We start from the raw sequence: 11,905 nt of genomic DNA, 5'->3' as shown, positions 1-11,905 counted from the left end.
CAAATGGCCACAAGGCTGCACAAAGTACTTTGAAGAGAAGATACGTACAAGCAGTACATACATAATAAACCAAACAGCAATAATGTAATGTAACAGAGATCATAGCAAATGTAAAATAGATTATACAGAAAGACTCTGGTTTCAATGCCTAAAAATAAAAAAAGTAATTGACCCTTTAAATAATTCTGCCTAGTTAAGAGATGTTACCACAGATGACCACATTAAACAGGATTGAAAACTAAACAGTTGGCCCCTTGAAGAAGGGACTTCTGCTTCGAACGACCTGGAAAATAATTAAGTCTTTAATTTAGACTTGAAAACTTGCAGTGATGAAGCCATTTTTAATTTTAGCGGCATCGCGTTCCAAAGGCGAAGACCAGGGCACATTCGCCCTGCTTTTGAGGTTGGCCTTTGGGGCTTTTAATACCGACTGATCAGCGGAACACAAGTGTCTGGATGGAGTGTAAGCCATAATCAGTTGCAGGGGCGTAGATTTAGGGTGGACGGAGGTGGTGCATCCCCACCAATATCCACCGACCATACAAATTGACACTACAGAGCACTGCGCACCAGAACAGCCCGACATAGAAACAGTTTCTTCCCTCAGGCAATCCATCTCATGAACACTTGATAATAATAACTGTGGAACAAACATCACTACTTGCCATACACTTTTATACACATATACACTTATTTAACAACACACTTTACATGCCAATTTGCACATAACAGCTGCACATATAACATTGTATATAGTAATATAGCTCTCCATACACTTGTCTATTTGTATATTTTGCATTAACTTCTTACATCTTTTTTCTATATTTATTATCTGTTTATTGTCCTGTCTCTGTAATTCTGTTGCACTGTAGAAGCTCTGACACAAAAACAAATTCCTTGTATGTGCATACATACCTGGCAACAAAGCTCTTTCTGATAAAGCTCTTTCTGATTCTGATTCTGAAATGTCCCCACCAATAATTTAATCCACAAATAGTGCAGGTGGATGTGCCAAAACTTTCTTCAGTTAAACAAAGAGAAAACTGAAGTTTGGGAACAGAGATGAGGTTCTCAAGGTGAATGCATACCTTGGCTTCAAAGGTCAAACAACAAAAAATAAGGTCAAGCATGTTGGTGTGACTCTGGAGTCAGATCTGAGTTTCAGTAGTCATGTCAAAGCAGTAAGTAAATCAGCATACTATCATCTCAAAAACATTGCAAGAATCAGATGCTTTGTTTCCAGTGAAGACTTAGAGAAACTTGTTCATGCTTTTATCAGCAGCAGAATGGATTACTGTAACGGCCTCCTCACTGGTCTTCCTAAAAAGACAGTCAGACAGTTACAGCTCATCCAGAACGCTGCAGCCAAGATTCTGACCAGAAACAGAAAATCAGAGCGCATCACACCTGTCCTCAGGTCTCTACACTGGTTCCCAGATACATTCAGAATAGACTTTAAAGTATACTACTTGTCTATAAATCACTAAATGGCCTAAGACTTCAATACATTGCAGATATGCTCACTGAAAACAAACCTAACAGATCACTCATATCATTAGGATCAAGTAAATTAGAAATTCCAGGAGTTCAGTCAAAGCAGGGTGAATCGGCCCTCAGCTACTAACAGCGCCTCTCGCTGCTGGAATCAGCTCCCAGAAATGATCAGATGTGCTCCAACATTAGACACGATCTGTTTAGCTGTGCCTTTAATGAATAAGCACTGTGCTACGTCCAGCAGATCACACTATTATGTCTTTCTTTTTTTTTTCATTCTTTCATAACCTGTTTTAAAGAGCACCTATGGTGAAAAATCTACTTTTCAAGCTATTTGGATAAACATATGTGTATATATAGTGTATAGACCATCATATTGGGGTGATATAAACACACCCAGTCCTTTTTTTTTCAATTTAACAACATAAAAACGGTGGACTAATTAGAGCGGTTTTCAGACCGACCACAACTTTACGTAGGAGTGCGATTCTCCCCGCCCACCAATATTGATTGACAGCTGCGCGCATTGTATATGTCAACAAGACCAGGCAGACATACGTAAAGCAACCGGGAATAAAAGGTCTGTTCTGTTCGCTAGGATCAGCAAGCATCATCAAATGTGATTAAGAGTGAGTTTCACATGTTTAAAGTGTTTTTAAAAAGTGCAAGTGTGTAATGAAGTACAGCGATTTACTTCAGCTTTACTTCATCAGCACAGCCGTGTGTCAGAACAATTACTGTATAAAAGAAGACGCTTCAATCCCGGTTTGTGGACGTTAAATCTGGTTTATTTTGTACATTAGCATAACAGATATCCACACAGCAGTGGAGGTTAGCCTGTATCCTGTCACATTTGAGTGCAAAAACAGTGCTAAGCTAAGCGCGCTCTGTCTATCTGCATGTGTGTGTGTGTGTGTGTATCTCTGTGTGTGTGTGTGCGCCTGCGCGTGAACTTTGTAACAATATTGTGTGTGACTCATTAATGCAACTTCACAATACTGATTAGTAAAGGTTAGTTCTTACTGTAGTATTTCTCACAAACGCTACGCGAGACCTTCCTCCTCTAACGCCTGTTTCACACCGCAAGCGTCAGCGGCGCGTGAGCAGAGTGTGAGCAGCGCGTGTGTTTTCGGCGTCCATGTTAACAGATTAGAGCTTTCATACCGCACGCAGCAGCAGCGCGTCAGAGCGAGGCGTGAGCGTCGCCGAAGGAGCAGTGCAGCGATAGTTTCGGCGCTTGGTCTATTTTTGACGCGCTGCTCACGCTCAATTAAAGTGACAGTGCATTGATAATGACCAAAACACATTGAATGACAATAAAAAGTAGCAATTTTACCCAATAAATGCGTTAATAATGTCAAATGGTTTATATATAGTCATTCAAATTCACTTAAAACGATTTAAAACGGCAACATTTATTTAGGCCCGAACTACAAAACCAAATGTAAAACAATTTTAGTATCAGTTTTGCTTAAGTTGCACACTAGTGTTGTAGGAGAGGGGAAATAGAATATTTACGGGAATTGTAGTCCATAGCGAAGTGTATTGTGGGTAGTGTAGTTCGACACGCATGCTGGATTATGTGAGCTCGCTGTGTTCTGTGCAGCTGAACAGAGGAAGAAAGTTTTAATCGGCTTTGTTTTATGTTCACTCGAGTTATTCCTACCGGGAGCTGTTTGCACTGTGAATCTGACAACACGAAAATAAGTAAAAGAATGGCATGCATTGGTTACTTTTGTCCGTCTCATCAACTGCACGAGCATGAATTAACGAGCTGTTTTTCTGCCGCTGGACATCACTGAAGCGGAGAAAGTAACACTAGTTTGATCAAGTATAAATATCATTATAACTATATTGTATAAATATTATTATAACTAGGTCTACAGCAACCTGATAATCAAAAAACAAATGACATGATATCACAGGCGATTGTCTTCTGACTGTAGACACTTCTCATAAGTTAGCTTGAGAAGCATACAGTACTATTTGATCTATAGAATTTGTAAAATAAACATTTGCCGGTTAAAGAAACAGCATAGGAGGGGCCTTGGTGCAGATGAAAAGTTTAAAAAGTGTATTTGTATATAGAGAGACATGGGTAATTAGATAGAATAGACAGAGATAGGTTGATCTCTGCAGCAGCTGCCGAAGAGCTGCGCGCTGCAGACGCAGCTGGTGTGAAAGGCAAACGCCTGCGTGCTGCTACTGCTCGACATACGCGCTGCTCACGCTCTGCTCACGCGCCGCTGACGCTTGCGGTGTGAAACAGGCGTAAGTCTGTCTGTTGTCTGACGCAGCCGAGGGAGGAGATTAAAACACGCGGGAAGGCACGTAGAAACAGTAGGCGGGCAGAACTCGCCTTAAAGGCGCCGTACAACAAAGGTATAATGAAAAATCCGATGGGTGTTTTGAGCTGAAACTTTATATACACATTCTAGAGACGCAAAAGACTTGTATTAAATCTGAAAAAGGGGTAACCTATGTGCCCTTTAACATACTTGAATCTGTTTTTAATCATTTTAATACTTTTTATTTTCTTTTTTCTTTCATTTGTTTATGTAAAGCACTTTGGATTACCATTGTGTATGAAATGTACTATATACTGTAAATAAACTCGTCTTGCCTATTCAGACCATTTGCTGAAATTGTATTAATTTCCTAAAATACATTGCAGAAAAATTAAATATTGCAATTTTCCAATATCGTGCAGCCCTATTATGAACACCCCTTCAAGTGAAGTGTTACCCTAAAACGCTTCAGTATTTCAACACGGGTGACGATGGCATTATAGATGATCTCATTCAGAAACGCAGCCAGGAGCAGGTCTATGATCACAGAAGTGTACACAAATCAGATTTACAGTGCAAACAAACATCCAGTTCACTCCTTTCCTCCACTGCTCTGTTTCCCTCTATTATTGCTGGTCGCTGTGGCCTGCGGCTGGTCCAGATGTGGATGAATGTCTTACACAACAGCACAACTGCAGCCGCGGCAGCACCTGTATCAACACCGGCGGAGGATTTCAGTGCGTGAGCCCCGAGTGCCCGCCAGCACACGCCAACGCCAGCTACGTCAAGACTTCACCACTGTGAGTCAAACACTGAAACACTGAATGCATTACACAACTCTAACTGCTTTACAAATAAGATAATACACTGTAAAACAAACGCTGGCTTCCACATTGTTGATTTGTTTTGGGGCAACATGAAAGTATTAAGTTAATTTAATAGTTTTTACAAATTTAAGTGGATTAACAAAAAATAATTAAGCTGTTTCCCCAAAAATCTCAATGATTGTGTTGTTTCAGCTCATTTTTAACAGGTAGTTTAAAAAGGTAGCTTTTTGGCCCTATCATACACCCGGCGCAGAAAGGCACAAGACGTGTTTAGCATAATTTGTTGCTATTTTCAGACCAGCTCAACAGTAATTTTCATGTTTTGCATCACGTTGTTTAAATAGCTAATCAATTTGCGCTACTTTGTGGACTCGTGGGTGTGCTGGTCTGTATAGGAGGTGTGTTAAGGCGCATTGCTATTTTGAGGAACTGAAATAGACCACGCCATTGACTAACTAAAAGCTGCTCTAAAGTATGAGTTACACACAGGATGTACAGCAATACACAAATATCTTTACATATGAAAACAATTAAAGGATTAAAATGTTAGAAAAAGGATTATTTAGCTACACAAATATAAAAACCACTGCCTCATGCCTTCATGTCGTGGGGCTTTTTCAGTGAGTTCATGACAATTTGCTTTAGTATAATGTTATTATTAGCAGTATTATTTATTATATGCATATGTATATTTGTTTTATTAAAAACTAGCTTAGAATTGTTTTAGAGACGTCTGCGTCACCATATGGGACATAAGAGCAGGACGTGTGTTTGGATATAACTCAGTTATATCCACACTTTATTATTATTGTTCATGTATTCATTTGCTTGAAATTGGAACTGCATTTCGAAATAGTTTTGAAACTAATTTTTGTGCTTAACAAAGGAAATTGAATATGCCGGCTAATGGATGTCTTCAGTGGAGTGCGTACAACACTGTTTCCTTATTCAAAAAAGTAAAGGAGTAAAGAGTAAAAGTAAATAGAAGGTAAAGAGGCCGAATGGAGGAGGCTCGTTCTTTATCCTCGCGCATGGTGCGACGCAACTGACTCTTAGGGTGCTTTCACACTAGCACTTTTGGTCCACACTTGGGTTCGTTTGACGTCATAGTACATTTAGCTAGTGTGAACCATAGACTGTAAAATATATGGACGCAGTATCCGTGACATCACCCATAGGTTTCTAAAGAGCGCAAAAGAAGCCACAAGTAGGTGTGGCCAACCGTCGCCATTTTGTTCGCGCGTCATCACACCGACGGCGGGATACCAAACAAGGGCAAAGAGGCGGAGAATGAGCGGAGATTCAGACACCTGCTGGCATTTAGCTTGGACCTGCTTCAGACACACTTTACTTTGGGAAAACGCTTAATACTGTATCACCTGTGACTCGTTTGTATTCTGAACACTTGTGCTTGGTTGTATACTATATCAATAAAGTGTTTAGTCTTTTAAAAACACACTGCTGTAATACATTGAGCCACTAAACATTGTTCTTATGACGTTTTTTAACAGGAGGAAAACGCGAATTACTTCCAAACACTTCCGATATAGTCTGTGTTAGTTAATGTAAGACTATTGATGAAATCCAGCATAACACTGTATGACAACGCTTCAGATGACTGTTCTAGAGCTTACAGCTAATCAGTTTGTCAGATTCTGCAGTGCATTACAGCTCTAAATATAAATATAAATGATAAATGATCTTAAATAAAACAAATACATGTACAGAAATGGTATATAAGTATATAACTTTACTCACATGGGAAACGGAGGCCATGTGAATGGTTTGTGAGCACAATTAAGTGCAATCAGCATGCCATGCCATCTAATAATTGTAGGAAACAAGTCCAAAAGGCAGTTGACTGTGTAAAGCCACATAAAACAACACAGAAATACGATAAATATGTCGAGTTCAGTGGCTAAACTGCAGGATTCAGCTGAGGTGACGTGACGGCGACCAGCGAGACCTAGCTGTCACTCAAGTGGCCACGCCCTTAATTATGCAAACTTAATATAACTTAATATAAAGGAAACGGATGAGTTATAAAAAAATTCACCCCCCCTCACAGTTGTTATGAAGGATGATATTAGCTGTGTTAACCAAAATCTTTTTTTGTAGCAGGCTGTAAACACCTTTTTTTCTGCTGTAAAGTTGGCCATTCTAACAGTGGGCTCAATTGAAATTTGCTCTGTTTTGGAGCCAGGAGCGGCCACGACTAGCGGAATTTCGGATGAAGTGCAGTTTTAGTTACTTCCGTATTGGCTTCCTGAGGGAGAGCGGGAGGTTGCCGCTTGGTGTGAACATGTCTTTTGAACTCGGGTAACCACCCTTGAACCGTACCCTAGTCCGCCTTAAAGAGGTGGTCTGGGGTACGGTTCATGCGAACTCTTGTACAGTTTTCTTCTGATGTGAATGCAATCGTACAAAATAACGGAAATGAACCGCCGACTGTACAGCAAACTATCATTTTCATAACGTTCGTTCGTATGTGTGGGTGTGTGTCACGTATTGTACTTTAGTGACAAGCGGGACTGAGCCAGGGTTAACAGTGAAACACAGTGATGTCTGCTTGTTATAATATTTTTGCGGCAGATGGACACGATTCACTTTCTGTATGTCCAAAAGCTTCAGCAAAAGCAGAATGACCGCAACGTGCGGACGTCTTTCCATTTCGCCGCTTTGCTTTCGTGACCGTCACCTAGCATTAGCCGTAAACAAAACAGCATCTCGATGACGCAAGCGTACCGGGGTTCAGAAGGAAAAAAGACAGTGGGAACACAAACCAACCGAGAAGGTGGAAGGGGGGGAACAATCGAACTTGAGTACGGTCCAGGCAATTGAATTGAAGTGTGAAAGCACCTTTAAAGGGAATGTGAGATGAGACTCTGATTGGTTTATTGCACGTTATGCTCAAAACACACCCAAAACTCATTAAGAGAATAAGTACAACGCTGTTAGATCATGCGCCGGGGACACACCCTTAATGAGCCATGCGCTTTAGACTTTGCGCCTAGATCGTTAAAATAGACCCCTTTGGCTGTAAAAAAAAAAATTCTAGTTGCAATTAATTGCTGAAGCTTTTATCATGATATACGCTATTGTCAAAATATTGACCTATGGCGCAAAACTATTTTGCTTATAATATCTGATAGTGTATTGCTTTATTGTAGTGGGGGAAATACATACTGAACATGTCACTATTTTTCTCAGAAAACAAATTTCTTAGGGTGCTGTTGACTAGAAATGATGTTGGTAACAACCAGATAAATTCATTTATGCATAGAAAACAAATCTAAATAGTTTACTAATTAAGTTATGCAAAATAAAATAAAATAACGGAGGTAAAAGGGTATTGAACACATGAAGAAAGGGAGGTGTAGAAAGGCAGTGAAGGCCCAGACAGCAGCTGAAATCTCTTAGTAGTTCTTCAGCAATCCTCTGCCCTTCCTCAGTGTAAATGAATATCAGCTGCTTCAGTCCAACATCTACATTAGCAGGAGGATGAAGATGAAACCAGGGTGGACATTTCAGCAAGACAAGGATCCAAAACAGCCGAGGAGACTCTCAGATGCTTTCAGAGAAAGAAAATCAAGCTGTAGAATGGCCCAGCCAATCACCTGGGGCCTCATGTATCAACGCTGCGTACGCACAAAAACTTTGCGTCCGCCAGGTTTCACGCTCTGAATCGCTCACGTTTGGATTTACTAACAATGAACTGAACGTGGGAATGTGCGCAGCTTCACGGCAGCTTTATGGCTGGCGTACGCACATTTTTTGTGCGTGTCTGTTTTATTTCCATTGGCGACTCCTAGAGGCAGTTGTGTTAAATTCCTCTCAACAAAGTGTCTGAGCCTTGCAATGGCAGCTGTATGAGACGGGTTCAGCAGGTATATAAGGTTTCCATACCATACATTTGAGCAGCTAAACATTAAAGCACAATTTGCAGCGGTCGCCTGTTTTCCCAATGTAATCTGAGCGATCTACCGCACGCACATTGCTATAAAGACACTATCTGAAGATGAATTTGCATGCGTGAATCAGAAACATTTCCATTCAATAAATGTGCAAATAAAATATGATGCTTATTGATATGAACTTATTGATGATTCCTACTTGTCTTTCTCGTGATAAATAGTTGATATGTAGCGGGGAAAAAAACAAAAATGAGTTCATCAGACGCTGGATTCGAGCCGAGTTCATGCTCGAACGTATCAATTCATGATCACATTTGTCTTACGAGCGCGCCACTGAGACTGTTAAGCGTACTGCAACATTTTACAGATATAAACCACACTATTTCTTTTTTTAATTCACTCAGTGCGATGTTCAGACCCAACTGTGTTAACCGCATCAGCTAAACTCTCCCACTCTATTTTTTTCTTTTGTTGTTAATTCCGGAGGACAAATTTGCAAATAACACCGCTTTTCTCCGATCTTCCTCCGAAAGCAGCACCTCCAATTCACATTCTGTTCAAAGTTTCTCTTTTTGCTTGCTTTTGCCATTGCTTTTTCGTTGGTTTTTCCATTAGCATAGTCATTAGCATATTCATACGGGGGAGGAGGCAGGGAGGGGTTTTGTGCTTGTGCATGTTGCGCTCAGTTTCACGTTCATTCAGATGTACAAAAGAATATGCGTGAGATTCGGCGTACGCAGTGTTTCACACATCTGAATTTTTTTCTGCGTACGCACATTTACAGCTTTGTGCGTACGCAATGTTTTAGTAAGATTTCCACGCAAGTCTTCGTACATGAGGCCCCTGATTTCAATCCAATAGAAAATACAAAATAAAGCTCAGATTTGATCGACGAGACCCACAGAACCATCAAGATTTAGACGCTCTGTTGAAGTCTTTAAAACTCACACCTGAGCAATGCATGAGGCTCTATTCTCCATATGAGAGGCGTCTTTAAGCTGCCGTCACCAAAAAAGTCTTTTATATAAAATATTGAATATGTTTCAGTAGTTCAGCACTTTCTCCTTGTGCCATTTCCTTGTTTTTACGTGACTCGTCTTTCAGAATATTTGGTTTTGATTTAGTTTTATGTTTGCAGTTTAATTGTTACCAAAATCTGGTTTAATTCCATGTCCACAGCTCCTTTAGAAATATTATTCCTAGGAAAAATTAGTTCATGCATTTTAGATGAAACACCATACAGGTTTGTATTAACGAAAGCAAGCAGATTTCTTTTAATAGCTCTTTTAAAGCTTCATCTGACAGATTTCACATGTGATGGTCATTGATTTATGACAGAAAAGGCCTCTAAATCACTTGTCACTTACTTGCTGTGTAATTTAAGTGGGTTAAGTTACAATCATTTGTTTTCCTGCACGACACTTTTATGCTTGTTTGTTATGTAAGCTGTTTTTAAGCTGTGAATGAGCTCTTTGTGTCCTGCTGAATCTGAGAAGCTGAGATCTGTAACTCACTAAGCCTTTCTAAAGCACACAAGCAGTCGATAAAGCAAGTCTAACTGTATTATGGCTCATAAAGATATATTGTGCTTAATCAAGATGTCAATTATTAAAAGGAAACTCTGTATCAAGGTAAAGAATTGCTGTTATGAAAAATTTCCCACTGTTTAAGAAGGTAATGAAAGATTTTTTTCTGAACGAGTGAGGGTTCAGCTGGTTAGTGTGGACCAGTTAGCACCTGCTGGTGAATGCTGGTAACTACACCATCTAAAAACAAAAACATTTAAAGCAGTTTAATTAAGGTCAGGTCAGTGAATCTTTAGCTCATTAGATTTTCATTTTAGAAATAGATATTGAAAAACAAAAAACGAGTAATTTTTTGATTTTCGTTTTAAAATTAAAAGACGAAAATTGAAATTCAATGTTTTTTGATTTTCGTTTTTGAATTTGAAAACGAAAATAAAAAACGTCTCGTTTTTCTTTTTTATGATGAAAAACAGAAAAACAAAATCCAAAAATGATTTCATTTTCATTTTTTATTTTGAATAACAAAAATAAAAAATAAAATCACCAGAAAACAAAAACAAATAAAGACTTGTTTTTTTATATTTCGAAACCAGATAGGCCAACTGATTGGTCAGTGTATCTTTTGGTCACTGGATTTTCATTTTAGAAACGGAGATTGAAAAACGAAAAAGGATATTCGATTTAAAATTTTAAAACGAATATGAAAATACGAGGCTTTTTTCTTTTTCATGGTAAAAACCGAAAAAGCAAAATTCAAAAATTATTTTATTTTCATTTTTGATTTCGAATAACAAAAAATTAAATCCCCAAAAAACAAAAATGAATAAATAATTGTTTTTTATATTCCGAAACCAGGCTGACTCATTCACGGTGACGCAATGCTGCCACACACTATTTTTCCACTTAATAATGTTATAAAAGGTATTTTCTTGAGATTGTGATAACAGGATTTAAGACAAATTTTCCTTATTAAGACGCCATATTTGTTATATAAGAGCCAGTTATAGGCTATGTATTTATATATTATATTTACTGAAATCCTCTCAGAATAAATTAATTAGGTTTATTTTAAATTCAATATATATATATATATATATAATCACTCTATAATGCGGAGATGACTTGTTGAAATGTGCGCAATGATTCCAAACGAATGTCCAATGTTAGTCACTCCTGAAGTGGAAGTGATTTTACAATAAACTTTATTTTCAGAAAACTGTAATATAGTAATAATAATAATAATAATATATATTTATTTATTATATATATAAATAAATATTTATATATTATAATACAATATATATATATATATATATATATATATATATATATATATATATATATATATACAATATATATATATATAAAACCAGCTTTAATGAGGAAAATTTGTCTTAACAAAATCCCGTTATCACATGAAAATACCATTTAAAACATTATTAGGTGGAAAAATAGCCTCTAGTAGGCTACGCTGTGTGTGGCAGCATTGCGTCATCGTGAATGAGTCTGCCTGGTTTCGAAATATAAAAAAACAAGTCTTTATTTGTTTTTGTTTTCTGGGGATTTTATTTTTTGTTATTATATTTTGTTATAACAACATTGTAAACATTGAATTATTATTTTCTTCTTATAGTATTCTATTTATGACTTATTTGTCGTGTGATCAACCATTTGGGCTAGTTGTAGATGTGTTTGGAAGCAATTTGTAACATTTTATTAATATTTTGGCAAATTGAACCAAATGAAGGAAATGACTCGAAAAAAGATCCGTTCATCTCGATTAACGAGACTCAAAGATCCGAGTCAGTAAAATGATCCGAACTTCCCATCACTACATTGCAGTGCCTTTGGCCACG

At 38.0% G+C, this 11,905-nt stretch overlaps 1 protein-coding gene across 4 annotated transcripts in view; it reads left to right on the top strand.

Annotated features, from left to right (window-relative positions):
* fbln7 (fibulin 7) overlaps positions 1-11,905 on the top strand; it is a 50,342-nt gene that overhangs the window by 36,032 nt on the left and 2,405 nt on the right. For all 4 annotated transcript variants that reach the window (XM_087279837.1, XM_087279836.1, XM_087279839.1 and 1 more), the window contains one exon: positions 4,444-4,582. In XM_087279837.1, the coding sequence (XP_087135963.1) occupies positions 4,444-4,582 (139 nt within the window). The remainder of the gene's footprint in view (positions 1-4,443; positions 4,583-11,905) is intronic.

The sequence above is a fragment of the Danio rerio genome, chromosome 13 (assembly GCF_052040795.2).
Source record: "Danio rerio strain M-AB ecotype USA chromosome 13, GRCz13ab, whole genome shotgun sequence".
Taxonomy (NCBI): Eukaryota; Metazoa; Chordata; class Actinopteri; order Cypriniformes; family Danionidae; genus Danio; species Danio rerio.
This window is presented reverse-complemented; position numbering and strand designations above follow the sequence as displayed.